General features: G+C 38.9%; 1 protein-coding gene across 21 annotated transcripts in view; it reads right to left on the bottom strand.

Moving 5' to 3' along the window:
• Positions 1-20773, bottom strand: part of TCF4 (transcription factor 4) — a 347373-nt gene that overhangs the window by 213117 nt on the left and 113483 nt on the right. For all 21 annotated transcript variants that reach the window (XM_026496366.4, XM_048218597.2, XM_048218596.2 and 18 more), the window contains 2 exons: positions 19876-19937; positions 16732-16828 (listed from right to left, as the gene is read on the bottom strand). In XM_026496366.4, the coding sequence (XP_026352151.1) occupies positions 16732-16828; positions 19876-19937 (159 nt within the window). The remainder of the gene's footprint in view (positions 1-16731; positions 16829-19875; positions 19938-20773) is intronic.

Genomic DNA, 20773 nt, shown 5'->3' with positions numbered 1-20773 from the left:
TTACTTTGGTCTAGAAAAGGGTAGAAGCTGAATAAATTCTACAGCCCTGTCAATTTTGGAGGAGTGATAGCCACAAGGCTTGGCTCTTCTGAGACTCAGCACTGGCAATGGATACCAATGCAAAAATAACATGCTGGAAGCCATGATGATTTTTAAAAGCTACAGAAAAAATTTGAATGTTTCCTCACTAATGAAGCACCTCGCAGATCTTACATTAGATACAATGCAATCTGTAAGTATCACTCTCAGATGGCTGGCTTCCCTCTCCCGATGGCACCAGATCAAAATCCACACAAAAGGAAATGACCAGAACGTAAGTCAGGTACATGGGGGGACTTCTGCAGTGTGAGTCTATGGAAGTGTTACACACTGGTCTGATGAACCAAGATGGGTTGCTTTTTTAATGTACCATTTGTACTTCTTGTGGATAGGTCTAAACAGAAGACATCAAAGAATGATTTGTCCAGAAAGAAGTCTACAACTGCAAGTAGTGTACTGATGTCCCTGATGACTTGTCACCATTGTGACATTTATTATGAAAACAAGTCAGGTTGACCTAACCTTGGCTCAGGTCAACCTAGACCTGCAATGACGTCCTATCGCTTGTTATAAAACAGGTCGCTGGATGCTAATCCATTTCCTCTCTTTGAGTAGGCCTAGCTAGCAGGTTGATGTCCTGCAGCAGGATCCTGGTCTTAAAACTCCCCAGGATCTCACACACAGCTCCCAAGGGATTCTTGTGTATCATAAGAACTATGTTTCTGAAAAGTTGTCATGAGTCTAATTTTCATAGTCTAAATTTAAAGGCATCCTTTGGCAACCCCTCTGTAAAGAAAATAATTCCTCCTCAATTTATCTTCAGGGTTAGCCCAAATTTTCATATAACCTTCAGCACCTATAATTTAGTATCTGGCTCGCCTTGTTAGTTTCCTGTCCTAAAACTTGGTGCAGATGAAGGACACCCAGGACCTTTGTCCAGGTAATTTAAAGATTTTTGTTGTTTGTTTTTTTGTTTTGAGTTCTTTTCTCATAAGGCCCAACAAAGTAGCCAGTAAATAACTAACAGTCAATAGCAACATTATTCATCATCACATCCTATGTATTTCTTGGTAAATTAATTACACAACTCAAAATCAAGAACCACATCTGCTTCTTCCATTGGTCACAGAAAAACCATGTGTCTTAAGAGTCCTCGTGTAATGAGCACTGACTATTACATAAAGCTGATGAATCACTGACCTCTTCCTCTGAAACTAATAATACATTATATGTTGATTAATTGAATTTAAATTAAAAAATTAAATTAATTAATTTTAAAAAAGATTCCTCTCCAGAGAGCAGAATGTTGACAGTAAAGAAAAGGATTCACAATTACAGAAATGGCCCCCAGCCACTCCCCACACCACTGCAATAGTAATGGTGAACATTTACTGAGTGCTTACCATGTTCTAAGCACTCCTCTGTGCACTGCACATGCATTGCCTCATTCATTTCACCCAACCATCCAAACACGTAGATTTTATCACTATCTTCAACATATAGGTGAGGAAACTAGTGGAAAGGGGAGAGTCAAGATTTAAACCCAAGAGTGCCCACTGCTAAGTATCACACTGAACTATCTGTAGTATTGACAGAGCCAAAGGATGGACTTGGCACATTTGCAGAGCAAGACCAACAAGGAGAAATCTAGTAAGAATAGATACAAAGTCCCATTCTACACAGGGATGTGGAAGCAATTAATATAAAAACAGAATGATTTTAGTAGACTGCAAGCTCAATTTCCAGTCAAGGTTAAAACATGGGTGTTTAAAAGCAACCTTGAGCTGTATTAATATGGACAGTGACAGCAGACCCACTACTGATTAAACCAGATCTAGAATATTAAGATCTGGAGTCCCATTGGCAGAGGGAAAGAGACCACCAGAACACACAGAGAGGACGGTGACCAGGAATATGAGATGGAGTTAAAATATGTTGCATGATACTCTAAACGCCTTCCAGTGACACTTTTGAAGGAAGTAAGGATTATCCTCTTGGGAACATGTGTGGAAGGAGAGACAATACACAATCCCAGGTAGCTTCAAAGGGGGAAACTGGTACCCCAGACTGACAGCTACACAACTGAGAACTTTCTGAAAGTCAGAGCTGTCACAATGCAATGAATTACCTTGTCAGTAGTGACTTTTCCAATGCAGTAAAGCCCCAGCAGAGGAATGAGTGCCCGTTGGGGATCCTTTCATTCAATCATTAGTCAGAGTGTCATTTGTATGCCAAAGGCTTTGGTAGGGCCTCATCAAGAAGGATTCCTATGTTGGGAGGGGAGCTGATGTAAATCAGAAAGAACATAAGGAGACTCTAAGTTCCATTCCGCTGTTAAGAATCTATGATATCTTCCTCCAAATGATGGATCAAGCAATTCTCTGAAACAAGAGCTTCATTCTAACCTATCTTAGTGAGAGCAAAGAAAGAAGGAGACAGGAAGGAAAAAGGAAGGAAGGAAAAAAAAAAAACAAAGAATTTCAAAATAGTATGTTGGGGATGAGTGCTTAAATATAACACTAAAAATGATGTTGTGATCAAATCAAGAATTATCCAGTTTTCTTAAAGATACCAAATTTGTAGAGAGGAAAAGATGAGGTAGAGGCACTTTTCTTTTTCCTTCAACTTAAGATCTTTAGAGAGCAAAATGATTAATCAGAAAATAGGTTCACTTTTCTCTCTCTGGTAATTTATCCATTCCCATTCAACTACCAAATATGGAATACTGTATGCCAAAATCTGCAATCCCAGCCCAGAACCACAAATCAATCCACCCACAGACATCTCAAAAATTCATTATGTCCAAAACTGAATTTACTCTTTTAGTCTCCCATAACCTAACATCTCCTCTCATATTAACATACCTTAATGAATGGCACCACCATCTACCAGGTGCCCTAAGCCAGACCAAGGCCAAGAAGCCAAGGATGACCCCTCCCTTACCCATCGGTTACCAACTCCAACCGTTTCCTTCAGTTTATATCACTCAAATCCATATCCTCCTCTTCATCCCCATTGTTCCTGATTCAGTTCAATCTCTCATTGTTTCCTCTTGGAACTGCTTTCATCACCTCCTGAGTAATCTCCCTGCCTCTCTTGTTGCCTCCTATCCGCACTGTTGCTGGAGTGACTGTCTTAAACCATAAATCGGATCCTGTTATCCCACTATTTAAAATTAGTCCTTGAGTAGCTTGCCACATGCTTCAATGAAAACCCAAATTCCTCCACCTACCTATTTTTCTGGGGCCAGGATTCTAATCCCACTTGCCCCATCATCCCTTCCTCTGTGCCCTCTCAATTCCAGCTTCCTGTAATATCCTCTCTCTCCCACACCCCTGCACAAGCAACTCTCTCAACTGGTCATTTTGTTTTTACCTAGACAGTTCTGACCATCCTCTGAGACTCAGTTCATGCGCTATCACTTATCCTAGAACTAAATTCATACGGATTCATTCAGTGACCATCCCCAAGCCCCTCTCTCTTGCCTGCCTCAAGTCACAGAGCCCACAGACACTGTGAAAGTTCACTTTCCCAGCTTCCCTTGCAGCTACAAGTAGATACCTGCTACAGATTTGGCCAACACATCGTGAGCAGAATTCTGCTCAAGGTCACCAGTTTCTGGGAATGCTTTTCTCTCCCCGATGGAATGGGATAGATGGAGGTATACTCTAGAGATGGAGGTATACTCTAATCTCTGCCTCTCCAGCTTCCTATTGTGAACTCTGCTGTTGTCTGGGGCTCAGCAGCCATCCTGAAAGAAATGCAAGATGAGAGGAAAAGCTCAAAAATGAAAATCAGCACACCAAGAAAGAAAAAGATGGCAGCACTAGTTTGCTGAATCTACACAAGCAACCTCCTACCCCCAGACATCCCCTTCAGTGAGGGACAACGCCATCCTTATTTGACTAACCTACTACTGTCAGGGGTTCTTAGTTGCAGCTGAACACACGCTTAACTGCTATTGCACCTCAGGGAAGTCTTTCTACATTCTTCGCAGTGCAGGGTGGGTAAGAACAAGGGTCTTGGCGCTCGGCAGCTACAGCTTCAAATCTGGGCTCCACCGCTTCCTCACTACACAACACTGGACAGGCAACCAAATCTCTCTGACCCTCAACTGCCACCCCCTCTCCTGTAAAATGGGAATGGCAATGCCTAACAAAGAGTTTTATTGTAAGAACAAACAAGATAATATGTGTCAAGTACTGAGCGCAGGCCTGACACACAGTGAGCACCAAAGCATTTTAGTCATTGTTAAGAGGAATCTGATGTTGCTGGTAGCACAGATGGATAATCCAACAGCACCCTACACAAACACGGTTATTTCCCTAATGTCCTGATTTATAACTATCTGATACCACCCTGATTCCTTGCTTAGACTATGAGCCACACTGAAGGCTAGAAAAGTGGCATATCACTATGTAGTTAGTACCTAACACGAGGCCTGTATGGCACAGACTCTTCACAAAGATTTGTTGGATTAAATCGAATGAAGGAACCAAAGACTAATTTGAGTATTGAAGTCTATCAGTTGGGCTGGCTTCTAGTACAAATAGAATTTATATAGATGGAATATATATAATATATATAGAAAGGAATATATATACTGAGGACCATATGATTGCAGACATACTGGTAACACATTAATTTTATTTACCAAGAAGCCACTCAAACTCTTAAAACAGGAAGATATTCCGGTTTGCTTTCACAAATATGTAATTTGCCCTTTTCCTCACTGCCATAGGGGAGTACTTCCTCTCCATCTGAAAATTAAGACAGCTAAGATCCAAGGTGCAAAAACTACTTGTGGTAAAACCAAGCCAAAAACTGAACTCAGGATCCACGTTCTATCTTCTCTGCCCCTTCCAACTTAGCCTCTGGAAAAGGCTCTTTCTCTGAATATGTGCCTGTGATGAAGTAATAAAATGAACAACCCCCACCGTTTTGCAAAGGGATAAGGTGGGGGAAAGAGGGAGGAGCTTCTTTGGTAAGTCAACAGCCTCCAAATATTAGAATGAGCCAAAATATTTTTTCTAAGCAGTGTCTTGTCATCTACGGTCAAACTCATATAAAACGGTATTTATCATATAGGAATGCTATTTAAATTCAACCACTCAAATATATTGCCTGATCGCAATAACTAAAGAAAACAGCATTTGATATAAAAACCAGCCCTCCCTTAGTCATTAAGATTTCCACATGAACTGGAAGAGCACTTGATTTTTCTGTATGGAGGAATACTCTGTCCTAATAAGGAAACATGAACTGCTCTGATAAAACTTTAACAGGTACTGAAATTTAGAAATTATATCACCGACTTACAAGCCTACACTAATAATTAATTATCCACCTAAATGTACACTATTTTACACATCCTGCCCCTTAACGAGAGCGCTCAGAAAAGCCATTGTACTCTGCCTAACAGACCATGTCTTCGGCAGCCAAATGGCCCAGCGAATGCAAAGATTTTCCCTTATGTACACTTTACAGTGTTAATGTAGATCCACTGCCTATGCAAACCAATTGCATTCCCACAACCACATTCCACCTGCAGGAACGCAGGTAACTTAGGGAGGGCGTCGAGCTACGGACACTATCAGCAAATCAGAACCAATTTATAAGCGGTTTCCCTAGTGTTTGCAAAGACCATTACTGTGTAGTCACAATTATAGGAATAGCGAGTTCTCTTGCTCTGCTCTGCGAATGTTTTAAAGAAGTCACAGAGAGGCTTCTTTTTATGCTAGCGCAGGTGTGGACTCAATTCCACTCTTAAACTAGTATCAGCTCAGCTGAGAGAACAGCCGTAAATTTTTATTTCAGAACTAAATGAAACTCATGAGGGTATGGGGCAAAATCTCATGAACTATTAAAATGCCTTTAAAAGACTGTGAGCAGAGCTGCTTTCTTTTATTTCCAATTTGGTGTTCAAACTACATAGAGGACTTTTCAATGAATGGAAAATGCAATCATTGAAAGTATATATATTTAGAACATTTTTATTTAGAGGTAACAAAAGATTTCAGAGAGCTCTTTCCCCCCTGACCACACCTCCATGAATTATGTCAGTAATAGAAATAAGGAAACCAAGGTTAAAATGAACAATGGCTTACTTAAGATCACCAAAAGATTACCAAGCAAACTACTATTTAGTATTTTCCCATGAGTTACTAGAATGCCTAACAGAGGTTGCCCACAGCTGCTTAAGTAGTCTGCCATGATAGTTAAAATATTTATGTTCAGTGCATTTCAATTTCCAAATAATATTTGTGAGACCATCAATAAGTAAGGAAAAGGCAAACTACTCAGTACAAACACACATGCGTGTACACAAAAGGAGACACTCACACATACAATATAGAGCTTGAATTTAATCCCGCCAGGAGACCAGTGTTTAAGGCTTCCAAAAATATGGATACTAGGCTCACTTCCAATTACTCTGAAAGTTCTGAAGGAGACAGGGTCACTAATAAATTTTCCTCCACGATTCGGTATTGCCCAATTAAGTACAATCAGTTACACATAAAGAGTTTATGCTTGCATCTGAAGCATTCAGATTTGGCTACTGAACTGTTAAGAGTACAGCTTGGTCCGAATAGTCAAGGTGAGGAAAAGGCAAGAGCAATTAGTAACCTAGTAACTTCAGAGACTTAGCCACAGCAATGCTGATAGTATAAGGGTAGAAAACTGTACTGTGTGAGCAGAATGCTCTAAAATTAGATTTTTATGTGTCTCTTTCTTTCTCATCCTTCTCTTCTTTTGTCTCTTCCATCTCCACCAAATGTTATCAGATATTACACACTTCGTATTTTCATTCAGCTTGAATATGGCCCACGAGGGGATGGCATTTAATTAATCACTTCCACATTCTGCCAAAATTCATGACATGATTCTCAAGTTTGCATATCACTTTTGCCAAGCTGGTCAGACCCAATAAACAGAAAAACCACCTAGATTAAATAAAAGTGGGTGGAATAATAATTCATAGTAACTGAATTTAAGTGCCAGGTGCTTTTCATGTTACTTCGTTTAAACTCAGAGCAAGGACTCCGATGAGAAATTCCATCAGAGCACTAAAGATTGCCCAAGGTAACACAACTGGAGAGGAGCAAGCTGAGGCGTCAAACCAAGGCCCAGCTGAAAACAATCCTTGCTTGGCTTATTCTCCATTTCACCACTACTCGGGCTAAAGTGGGATTTTCAACCTATGGGAAAGCTCTCAATGTTTTCTTTTATATATAAACATTATCACCAGCTATATTTTACACCAGTATAAAGTGAAGCTTCCTTATAGTTTTTCTTATTAATAAGCATGTGTCAAAGAATTGAGAAGTGATTAATAAACAATCATCAAGGAGATGAAAAATGTTTGGGCTGTATCTATAACGTACTTAGGAATAAATTTAATGCCAATCTATGCTCCATACATCTTGCAACTGTTGGTCCCTAGGCCTGATATTCCGCAAGAGGAAATGAAATGAGATCCACTAAATGCCTCTTTCTACTAAAAAATAATACACAGTTCCTTAGGAAGGACCCAGAACCCCTTTGAAATGAAGAGCATCAGAGAATAATCATATGCAGAGCAACCTTCTATGCCAAACTTCTCTCCAGAAGAACAAACTGAGGTGGATGACGACAGTCTCTAACACATTCCTGAGAACGTGGAAAGTCTGTGTGATAGCATCTCCTTGATGAAAAGCAACCTAGCTAGCAGTTGCTCATTATTCAGACTGGCCTACAATGAAGGCAAAGAAATCTCAACTTGCCAGTGGGCCTCCTAGCCTCACCATTCAAATACCATACCAAGGTGTTTTTAGCCATGTGCAACAATGAAACTTGAGAATATTTAAGTTGGAGAGACAAATGGCTGGAGGCAAATATTTCACAAGGGGCATATCCGAATTCAACAAAGTTGTCCCAAAAGAGGAACTTATTTTAGAGGCTTACTGTTTTTTGTGAATTGGCTAAAAAAGAAATCTTGGTCTTGATGTTTAGAGAACCAAATATTCTAGACTATCTCCACCTGTTCTTGCCTTCTGTTCCAATCTCCTTAGAAGGTAAAGTTGTCTTAAAGCTGCTAGCACCCCAGACCCAAAGCCCATACAGTTTTCAATTAATTGCAGACAGAAGTGACGGAGCACCAATGTGTAGGCTTGCAATGCGTAACGTAACAATCACAGAGCAGCTGTCCTAACGTGTGTCACTTTACTGCACTGCTCACCGTGATTCTGAGGGGGCGGGGGAGGGCTAGGTATGACAGGTAGTACTCACAGAAGTGAGAAGAGTGGGGATCCTAAGAAACTTATCCAAAGTCCTCGCACCAGAAAGTGGAACAGTCAAGACTAAGGCTGCATTGACTCCTGGCCCAGGCTACTATTCCACAATGCCTCTCAAGACTTGCAGTGCTTAAAACTAACCGCTGTGGTCCTAAGGAAGGTGATAATGTGAACAGAGAAAACAGGCTCATTTTTATTGATGATCCATATGGCATTTAAGGTAGAAACACAACTTTCATGGACATTAGTTCCAAGACCCTATAACTGTACTGATGCTTCTCCTGGAGCCAAGGGGCAATAGAAGTTTTGAGAAACTCATAGTGTTTAATCCCCCCACTCAAGGATCCAGTCAAGAAGCATGTTACTGGCTAATGCTATCACAGGCATCTTTTAAATATCAACCTTCTGCAAAATTCCAAGAAGCCAACTTTCCAATGAGAAACTGAGCGAAAACTTTGACCACTCAATAAAAACGGCACTGTTTGTTTCACATCTAGTTTTCCCTTAATGATATATGGTCCTTTGCCCTGCCTATGTTCTCACTGGCCTGATTCATGCCATGATTGTGTTCAACAGGGATGGGAAACTTCTGGCCAAAAGTTGAATCCAGCTCTCACCACAATCTCATGCAGTCTTGGCGTGTTCACTGAAACTAAATGTCTTTTGGCTGCACTTAATCCTCCACATTAAAGATCAAAAAATACAATGGTGTACATATTAAAATAAAACAGAGGGGTGTTTTTTGTCCCGAGCAATGGGCATTCTTGTGTGAGTGCTTCACGGTGAGATGGCAGAGTGTTAGAGGTAAGCACACCTTTTGGCAGTGGCGCAGGGAAAAGATCTCTGCCTGGCACTTGTCATGGCATGTTCTGGGACCTTGTGGCTCCAGGATGCCAGGCCTGCTCTGAATGGCTGTTACAGGACCACCGACGGGACTGTAGAAGAGACTGTTGGCCGGAGCTAAGGGTCTGCTGCTCTGCAGAGTGGCGGGAACTTGAAAATGCATACATGTGGAGGGCTGGCTCTGCCTCGCTCAGAGAATGAGGACAAGGAAGGCGCAAGCCTCGGGGCGGAAGTGAGAACAGCCTGCCTCAGACTCCTTCCTGGCGGTGACTCTCGCATCTCTACTTTCTCCACCTCCCTCATTTCAACTAACTTTTTTTTTTCTACTCCACGTCTCTTTGTCCCTTTTTCTAACTTGCGGACTGGAATTTAGAGTTGAAGCCCATTTCATAGTTTTCTTACTACATGAAAGTTTGAGCCTTGTTCTTACTTTTCCAGACTGTGAAGTTGAAAATTATGAATTTTCTCTGAGAAGAAACTAAATAAAACCCTTTAAGTCACCAAGCCTGAGAGGCATTCCCAACTCCCTTCTCTCTTGTCTCTTTCTATTAACTAAGCGGGAGGAGCTATTGTATACCTCCCCACCCCCACCCAAACTTGGTAGCTGGAGATAGCCATGGGATTCAGGGGAGGAAGGGATCACACTACCGGACTCCCTTTTCCCTGTTCTTGCTTCATCAGACCCACACTTGACATCTGAAGCCGTGACAGTCATCTTGAGACAATGAGGGAAAGCACAAAAGAATCACCCAGACACCTGCCTGGGTATCACTGAGCTGCAAACCAATTTTAGCAGCAGCCTACCACCAGACTTCTAGTAGAAGAAAAATTCTTCTTAAGCAACCATTAGTCACATTTTCCATTACTTCTAAGCAAAAGCATTCCTCCCCAACACAAACTACTTTTTACCTTTAATTAACTCTAAAATGATGTATTTTCTCTTAGAGTCCATAACTTTCTATGTGAGAAATCTTCCTCTGGTATTTAGAAGTGCTACACTTTTCTGTTGGCTATAGTTTTCATAATGTTTTCCTGCTATCAGTTCTAAATTTCATAAAACCTGACTCTGAAAGTATTTGATTATCACACCATTCATTTTAGTATAGTGTACAGTAAATGGCTGAGTGGAAAGGAAGCAAGACCAATGAAAGACAGATAGACATTTTTCTTGATTGGAAAAGAAGAAATAACTTTTCCTATCTGAAAACTGGAAACACTTAACTTTTTTCAGTAGCATTTCAAAAAAAAAGAATGACATTACTTATTTTTCATAAATCAAATATTCTGTGGTATGTCTGGTGAAAACAAATTCATCACGTTGTAGTATGACCTGCTCCCTGACGTTAGAATATTCTGTGCAGTCAAGGATATATAGTACTATAGAATGAATTTCTGTTAAACTGGCTCTGGTGGAAGGTTTTCTTCCTGATACAGTGAGATAGATGTAGGCCTGATTTTAATTTATGGGCTTTTCATTCTAGACTTAAACCCTCTATGAATGAAACCACTCAAAAGCCATCTATTGAGGTCCTACAACTCTATGCCAGGCATTGGCCCAGGCGTAACACTTTTCTCCTGGTGATGTAACTTAATGAGTTATTATTTTATCCTCAATCAATCCAATCCCTAAACTATAGATATGGAATGAGCTGAGGTAGAAAAGAAACACCCATTTGAATCAGGCTTTAAAGAATAACATTTGGAAAACACATCACTAGCAAAGTTACTTGAAGGTATCATAAAATAGAGATGAATGGATTAGAAATAATGATAAAACATCTCTAAAGATAAAATATAGCAGAAGGATAAAATGGCATACCTAAAAGATCAATGGACCATTAGATGAGAAAATTACCTCAGAGATCATCCAAAGGTCTGTTCCATCCTCAACCTAGAGATGTGAAAAAACCTGACCTGAGCCACCCACGGTTGCAACAAAGCAGAGAGTAGAAAAGGCAGTTCTTTACCTCCCAGCCTTAGCTCAAAATCAGGATTAATAGTATCACTGGGGAAGACACTTAAAATAGTCTTATTTGTTAATACTTCGGGAAGACATTTTAAGTTAACATCTTCAAACAACAAAATCCCCGAACAAAGAAAGCAAACAACAAATAACACCACAATTAAATGTTTCTTCTCTCAGCAATTGCTTGCTACCACATTATCAGTCCAATAGATAACAGATGATATCATGATAACCTCAAGCAAAAAAAAAAAAAAAAGTGTCATTAAAAAAAGACGACACTGAGAGAATACACAGACGTCCCTAACCAATGAAGCTGCAAGCAGCCTATCACTATCAAACTTCAGAACAATTTAAAGGTGAACTAAAATGTCTAGAGCTGACATCCGTAGTCACAATTCCATTTTCATGAAGTTACTAAAATATTATTTGACCTCGGGCACTGTAGAAAATCAAACCCTTGCCATCGTTATACAGATTTTGTTTTTTCAAATATTTAAATTTCCGCGTGGAAAGAAAACATCTGACAAAGAGGTCAAGTTAAATCTTACCCATCCTTTGAAAAAAACTATGTCTCTTTGTGGTTAATGCACGTTAAGGTTTTCAAAACAGTTTTCCTAGTAAGAGCCTCTTCATTTAGGTTTATTTCCAGTTTTACAATGAAAAGAAAAACTCCCTGTATTAGCATCTACTCACATTTGCCATTTTACAAGAAGACTGTGCCACTGGCCTCGGCCACTGGGATTTGAAAACACTCACAACACTTCACCTTTACGCTGGGCTAAACTCAGGGTAGTCATAAACACTTTGAAGTAATACAAACCTAAATATTCCTGCTAGGCAAACGGAGCAGTGGAACCGAATTATAATGAGCTAGCAGCTGTCACAATATGACCACAGTAACCAAATCAAAATATCAACCGCTAACCCAGATGAGATTCAAAGGTCATCCTATAAGCCAGCAGCTTTCTTCAGTTCTGCCTGAAACCCCGATCTAATCCTGCAGTAAAATGTTCCACTGAGCTAGTTTAGAAACCAGTTACTCTATGGTGGGAAATTATTTAGGGCACTGGTAGAGTACCGTTAGTGGGACTAGAACCAAACACCACAATAAGGAAACCGAACCATTCACAATGGGACACATAAAAACACAGCCGCTGATGTTGAACTAAGCTGCACCCAACTGTACAAAAGTATCACTTTTCACATCCTTCAGTTACCGATGCATTTCTATAATCTTACTGGCAACTTGCTCACTCAAACAATCTGGTTTTCAGTTAAGGCTCTGGAACAATAGAAGGAAAATGCATGCTTAGGTCCTTCCTCGGATCAAAAAGTTTTAGCTAGAAAATATATTGTTTCCCATTGTAAAAACATTTGGGCAATTACCTGCAAAAGTTTAATGCTTACAAGAAAACAAGCAGGGACAGGAATGTTAAAAAAAAATCCATACTCTTCTGCATGTAGCTCTTGTCAGTATTTTCAAACTATTCCATATCATATAATTCTTTTAAAAGCACAAGACTCAGACCCATGGCCCCTCTGTCCCATCAGCATATTCTGAAAGCTACTCACTGACCACCGATAAAGGTTTAACCAAACTGTTTAAAAACTGCAGCAAACAAGTTTCCAACAGATCAAGTGTACATTATTATAATTAATAACCAAAAGTAGTCACAAAGAAAATGTGATTTCTTCTTTCCAGATGCGAAACGGGACATGGCATTTCAAAGACGCAAAAATGCAAACCGGCTTGCTTGTCTCTGCCCAATGAAAGCAGTGATTGAGGATTCAGGAAATGTCAGGTAAAAGAGTAGAATATACAAATATTGGATCACTTTGCTGCACACCTGAAACTAATATAATCTCATCTGTCAATTATACCTCAATAAAAAAATAAATAACATTTTAAAAAGAGAGTATATACCTGAATTGGTCATGCAGGCAGTCAGCTAGATGGCTCACTGCTATAGTCTCTCAACTCCTCCAGACCCCGCCACATGAGAAGGAAAGCAAGAAGTCATGCACACTTTTTTTTTTTTTAATTTAGGGCTGGCTTTTTTGTTTATTGTAGTTATGTTTTCCTTTAAAGGATTTACACAATATCAACTTCCAAATCTTTGTATGGCAACTATAACTACAGACAGTAATGGAAGAAGTGGTGCAGCCTTATAAACCAAGAGGGGTCATTAATTCTAGCAGAATAGGTGTGTGCGCGCACGCAGACACACCCATGCATGCATGCAAGTGCGCTTGCATTCATTTGTTAATTTTTAGTTTAGGGATTCACAAACTATCAAATAGGATATTACATTCAGATATGTAGGCTTATTTCTAAAAGAATAAATTAATGGAGATATTCTAGTACTCTTATAAATTATATACCATTTTGCAAAAATTTGAGATGCACAAATAAGTTGAGTTTTGGTATTTTGGTGCCAAACTTAAGTATTTTATCACAAAAATTGGAACATTTATGCAAAACCATTTCTGTGAAATCAAAAAATTCAGAGTTGTAATAAAGGGTTTTGCTGCCATAAGAGTTTATGAGCAAATGTTGGCAATGCCTGTATCATTTCTCCAAAATAGTGTATTGCCATTAAGAACAAAATATATAATAATAATGCACTCCCAAAAGGAGAGAGCAGTTCATTATTTTTTTTCTTTCCTTGCAATAAAATAAAACCCTGCTAAATGAACAGTTTACTAAAAAAAAAAAAAAAAAAAATCAGGTCATCTGCAGTTAATAACTCCTTCCCGTAAAATTAGTGTCACTTGTTTCTGTAGCAGACGCCTAATTCAGTCACAGGCTTGATTGATTTGACAATAGAGAATCTGGTCCAATAAAGTGGCTGATTTATTTCTTATGCTATAGCTTTTACCCTAATGTGACATCACAGCAGAATTAAATCTTTGACATGTAAAGAAATCTTTTGTAGTTTTAATGAAAACTAAAGATTCTGTAGGCAGGTATTGATTGTTGTCAAAAACTTCCAGTGAGGTCTAATGCCTTCTTTTGGTAGAATGAAAACTTCCACAAAGATCATGACACCGAATACGGATTTGGACACAAAGAGCAGTTCAGAACAGACCATGTATTCCGTGAATTCAAATTGTTGACTACACTAATAGATCTTATTTTATCTTCGTCTCCATTTGTAAATCAGTTGTCTTTAATTTCTGGAAAACAACCTATCTTCTCTTTATAAAAGCACAGCATAAACACCAAAGAGGGCCCATCTCGAAAGTGGTTTTATTTTAAATAAACAGCAGCTTGGGCAAAAATCAATGAGAATCTTTGTTCCCCTAATCTAGCCCTGAGATAGTCAAGCCGATCAAGAAGGCGTTTGGGATGTGAGAAATGACAGGGGTGGAAAGAGTTAATGCGGCATCATGGCCAGTCCTCTAAAAATATTTTTAAATTCTTTTCCAAGTGAAAAATGCAAGGTATTTCATAGTTGTTTAAATGTCTTTTTCCTTTTTTTGCAGACTGCGCCATGCCCTCTCGCTCCGAGGGCGACTTCCCTGACCCCAGTCTGACACTGCGCCGTTAATGTCAGATAAACCATTTAGCCCCAGCACAAATCTATTCTGTGCAAAAATCTGCTTGAGGTGGAAAATGTAGCAGTTTGTAAACAATAAAGAGCCATGTTTCAGACCAGACAGCTTATCTAACAGAGAAGTCCTTTCATGGGGAACAGTGGGTGGGAGCCTCCCGGACATAGTAGCATTTCCTATCACAATGCAGGAGACTGTCTTGGCCTCCATATTTAAGAGTTTAATGGGAAGGAGGGCAGACGGGATAAAAGAACACAGCTGACATGGACTTTCAGCTTAAACAACAACTAAGTGAAAGGCGTCAGCTCTCTGGGCTCTAGCTCCAGGCTCTCGGCCCACGTATATTTTAAATACTATTTGGATGGAAAAACGAATTTGGCTGGTAAAACTGTTGCCCATGAGGATGGATGAACAAGAACAATTATTTAATATCCTTGGATTGCTTGGTGTATTCCGTGATACTAATTTATCAAGTTGTTCTTGAGGAAAACTTTTTATCATGTACCTAACATAAACTTCTAAATATGAGTAGCAATTCATTTATTCTATTTTACTTTCGCTCATCAGAGAATCGTTTTAGAATCTTCCAAGGGAGTTCTTTAAAATGCAGTGGAAGTACTACTTCCTAAGATTATTATTTTCAAGTTAATCTTTTATCCTATTGTATGAAATTGAGCGAGGATGACTTGAGAAGCAAGGTGTTAGAATTTAATATTAGTACTATTGTCACTGAAGAGTCCAAAGTTGTTCTTATTTAAAATCTAAGTTGACAAATACATCTAGTCTTCTGTACCTGTATTAAAATAGGAAAGTCGGTGCACCTCCCTATCAACAATTGATTAAAAAAACTGGGAAGCTGGCTTTGGCTACAAAATTAAAACATAGATGTGAAATTTATCATTTTAAAGTAAAAGGAGCACAAGTATAAGAACAACCAATGATCAAACACAACTTCATCGTTCTCAAAGCTGGAATATTTAAAGGCACAAACATATGACGTCACCCACTTAAAATACGTTGCTAGTATTTCTCTGCTTTGTCTACTTTGTGTTAAATACCTGAAATTTCTTTAGATGGATTTGATGTGACTTTTGAAAAAATGACTGAGACTCAAGGACTATCTATACATTAAATAACAAGCTTCCAAGGCTTAAAAATAGGGCCATTCTTTAGAAGCATTTGCAATTATGGTTTCAGAGTGATATAATTATGGCTGTGTGTTTTTCTTGGAGTATGGTCCAACGCCTTCTGCCAAGAAATTTAACTTCATTTATTGATGGATTTGCAATAGAATTTGACCAAGTTGAGAGCTTTATTAAGATTTTTTTTAAAACCACATTTACTAGAACAAAGATCATTGTTTCACTCAAAACTGAAGAAACCTGCAATTGCTCATTACTCAGGTTACTGCTGTTACACACGCACCCCTACAGGGTAAACGAAACAGAAAAATACTCGAAAGGTGCCAGTATGAAGGACATGCTGGAAACCAGCAAACTGTCTCAAGCGTAGCTTGCTTCCAGTGAAGTAACATACAGTCCGCCTAGACCATCAACACTAAAAAGCTCACACCAAGATAAATACACAACCAGATCTTATAATTCAACTTGAATATGCTACTCTGATTTCAGCAATCCAAACCTATTATTAAAGGAGTTTCTATAACCCCGGACTATATATCATTGCCAACACACAAGCCCGAAGATATTGTTATTTTAAATATCCACCACTTTAAATTTATCAACCTTAAATCAGAAAACAAGTATTGCAATGTTGAAACTGAGATAAGAGCTTTATACCTAAGGAAGACAAAATTTCCACGGCGATTCGATATCACTGAAATCCTGTTAATTCCGCATGGTTATAAAACGTAGTCCTTTACGCGCGATTACCAAGCATAAACTGTCAGTATTTTTCTGCAATTTAATTACTACAGTGAACTGGATAAATATCCAAGTCCCTAAAAACAGACCCTCTGTCTGCACTGTATTCTCCCCTTTCTATGGGAAAGTATCAGCATTCGAAAAGTGCATGCTAATTTAAAATTGGTCTTACTTTGTATTCTGGAATTGACAAAAGGTGGAGAGAGATTGTCATGTGACCCAAGGTCCCTGCTGGTCATGTGGTCATAGGGAGTCCCATCTCCATAGTTCTGAAAATAAAACAACATCATAAGTTTTCATTTCACACTGAATAAATCAGCATATAAATATCCCCCCTACTGACAGATTTGCGATCCAAAGAAACTGAAGTCCACATTCCCACTATGGAACCTCATTATGAGGGACCTGCCTCTTCACAGGTCCAGTGGGTAAGTGAGGGCTCTAGAGTCTAGAGTTCAGGTTTTCCTCACGGTAGCTGTGAAATCTTATAAATAATAACAGAATCAACTGCGGGAAGTTGTTGACATGATTAAATGAAATAATATATGTAAAACACCTGACACATATAAAATGCACTATAAATATTAGAAGTTATTATTTTGGTAAGCCCACATTTTTTTTTAAAGATTTTATTTATTTATTTGACAGAGAGAGAGACAGAGCATAAACAGGGGGAGCGGCAGAGGGAGAGGGAGAAGCAGGCTCCCTGCTGAGCAGGGAGCCGGATGAGGGGCTCGATCCCAGGACCCCAGGATCATGACCTGAGCCGAACGCAGACACTTAACAGACTGAGCCACCCAGGCACTGGCAAGCCCACGTTATTTAAAAAGAGAAAAAAAAGCAAGATTGTGCCATCAGGGAGAATGACCCATAGCCTATAGTGAATTGCTTTTAGAAGACCAAAATACAGCCTTTTAAACAACATTTGGTTTTATGATACTGAAATTTCCATGTTTTGTTACAGCTGTTACTGTGGTTGTAAGAGAACAGGATCATTCCATAAGTAATTAACATGTAAGAATGTTAAAATTATCACAACAGGACTATGAAGGAACACCAAAACTTTAGCACAAATTAGTACTTCTGGATTTGGACAAAGTATGCCACAAAAAAAGTTTTAAAGCAGATGTTACTTTTTGGCAGAAATTTGTCATGATTATGATTATCTCGTTATTTTAATGGAATTTAAAATTAAAATAATGTTTTTAAACTACCTACTTATTTGGAAGAATCTGATAACATAGAGGAAAAGTTAAAATCACCTATATTACAGGGTTCAAATTTCAGACTAAGGTGCATCAAGTAACCAAAAAGGAAAAAAAAAAGGGGGGGCCGGGGAGTCGATCTGCTCAGCTGGTTGCACTGCCCATAAAGACCAAGTCAAATTTACTCAGAGGTATCAGTTGGCATGTTAGCCAAAGGGCAGAATCTGCCCACACAAAAAAAGACGGACGCTGTCTGAAAAATGAGAATGCACGTCACTTCACTAGAGAACAATTGGAACCCTTAAGGTTCAAATAATCCTGTTTTTTATCATTTTTCCTCATTTAGAAAAATTAACTTGAATGATACTGTAATCTAATGCTGTCAATATGTCAGTGTATACAAAGATGTCATTTTTTTTAAATACCTAGCATGGGTTTTGCACTCAGTCTATGCTGGCCACTGTATAAGACTGATTTTTCTTTATTCAGTGTCCTCATCTTAGACAGTGTACTTTAATATACACTACCTAATTTAAACTGCAGCTTAGTACTGCAAGGTGGTGGATAATATCACCACTTTAGGATGAGAGAAGACAGAACTTAGCATGGCTGTCGGTACAAGTCAGCCTCAGAAATCTGTCACATGCAAACTCCCTGGATTGAGAAGACAGAAATTACAAAATATTGACTCAAAATTATTCACCAAAATATTCCCTGAAAAAAATTGGCGGGACAGTTACTGAAAACGAAATAAAAGGACGGTCCTAAGGGACCTTGTTCTCAGAAGAACAATTAAAAGTAGTGTGTGTGTGAAAGTGAGAAATCCTAAGACATTAAGCGTGAATGAGCTAAACAATAGGGGGAAATTCTGTCATCTCCTACACTTGCTGTCAAGGGGAACGGATTTATTTCTGCAAGTGCAGCCTGTAACGTGAGGAGGAGGAAAGATTTCCTCAACCCATCCATACACTGCATTAGGATATCAACCCCGACAGCTGGTGCAGTGGCTCAACAAAGCTACTGGTGAGCTTACAGACCCTGCTGCACCATGAAGACCACAGTGAGAACCACAGGGTCAAAGGACAGGTGGAAATGGACAACAGTGGCTTGCTGAGATGTCCTCGTTGGGATAGCTTGACTACCTTCCTTGCCTCTTTCTGCCAAAATAGAAACACCCCACCTCAAATTTATGTGAATACTTACAGTAAAATGATCCCTCCCTACAGAATGCTTCATTTATACAGCTGGCTGGGGGAGGGCCACGTGTTCGTTTGACTATGTGCTCTCAGTCTATTTTTAATTTGGGGTATTTAGATGTATATTAGCAAAGCTGACATGGATTTTAGGGGGCCTAGAAATGATTCCGTTAAAAACAGATTATACATAAAATCATATATCTTTAAGTGGGAAGGAACATAAAAGATCTTCTGGCTTTACTTCTTCATTTTACAAATTAGAAAAATCAGGACCAAAGAAGTGAAATAACGTGCCCAAGGTCATACACACACAAAAATACACATTGCCTCACCACCCCACTCCCACCCCATTCCATGGTCTTCCCATTACACCCAAACTAACAACTAAAGCATGAAGGAAAACCATGAAAAAGAGTAGCAAAAATCTGAAACCAAATAAATGAATGAACCCAACTGGTGACCAAAGGAGTTACTACCATGTTTGTGAAATGAAATCAACTCTGATTCATTATGTGGATTATACGGATCAGATAGAACATCATGCCCCATCTTCAGAGCTATTCTGTAGTCTACACCAGTACATTACAGGGATACTAGGATTGTTTTTCAAAGTTGTGCCGTCTACAACAAATAACTTTCTGTAATACTGGATCAATAACTGGCAAAGTAAGGCCAAATATTTAATGAAGGATTTTTCTTCTGGTTAGCAGAAGTGGAACAGGTGTCAAATTCAGTAACAACATTCAATAAGAGAATGGAAAAAAAAATTGTGAACTCAAGCTGATCCTCATTAAACTTAGTATGCGTATATATGTCTGTGCATTTGTGTGTGTGAGAGAGAGACACTCACCTTCAGTTTGTCAATTTACATATGCGGGATGTCTGGTTGTGGGAAAAGAGATTAGATATACTTACCCTGGACGGGCTTGGATGTCCTCCATTCCCCCAGGACCCTGAGCTACTTCTGTCTTCTACATCTAGGGACAAGAGAAAAGTTCTTTAGGCTTTCTTGCAATAATTCTTCCTTTTTGTATATGCACTTTTAAATTAATGTTTCAAATTAATCTCCTGTTGCCTTTAATTAAGAATCAGGCACGGGGCTACCACGATGATAGTGGCTTCTGACCCATCTACTTAAATTAACTCATTTAAATTCACAGCAGAAATGAACTGGACCCTCAGGAACCAGAGGTATGAACATAAAAATTACTTCCATGCTTCAGTGTTTCATAGCCTCAACTTTTATAGACATGAAACTGCACTTAAAGTTTTATTAAGATCTTTTGTACAAAATAAGTTTAAAACGACACTAATACAACCTTAAATGTATATTTAAAAAGGTAACTTAAGACAAATATTCACGCCAACATTAGCAGCATCTGTGCCGTAACGCTCTTGGATACTTCTTGTTCTCTAGCAAGGCTTATTACACCAGACGACAGACACGAAACACAATGCACAAGACAAAAAGAGGATTCAGTAGTCTATTTCCAACAGCACATTACAAGGATATAAGAATGTTGTTTTTTTTTAATGTTTTAAGTAAAAACAACACTGTCTCAGTGTTTTAATTATTTTAATAGATTTGACCACTTGGCTACAGTCCTTAATCTGGGCATTGAGATGTGAAAATTAAAGTTGTTAAAGCAATGTTTTATCTTGATAAGTGATAGCAAAGAGACCTTTATGAACCACCAGAAAGTGGAAATTCTTCTAAACTCTGGACCAGCAAAGTTCTAACGCTGACCACGCCATCAGGGCTTCAAGTGGCAAAATGCTCAGGCTGGAGAGTATTACAGCGAAGTTATCATCT

The sequence above is a fragment of the Ursus arctos genome, unplaced genomic scaffold, assembly GCF_023065955.2.
Source record: "Ursus arctos isolate Adak ecotype North America unplaced genomic scaffold, UrsArc2.0 scaffold_17, whole genome shotgun sequence".
Taxonomy (NCBI): domain Eukaryota; kingdom Metazoa; phylum Chordata; class Mammalia; order Carnivora; family Ursidae; genus Ursus; species Ursus arctos.
This window is presented reverse-complemented; position numbering and strand designations above follow the sequence as displayed.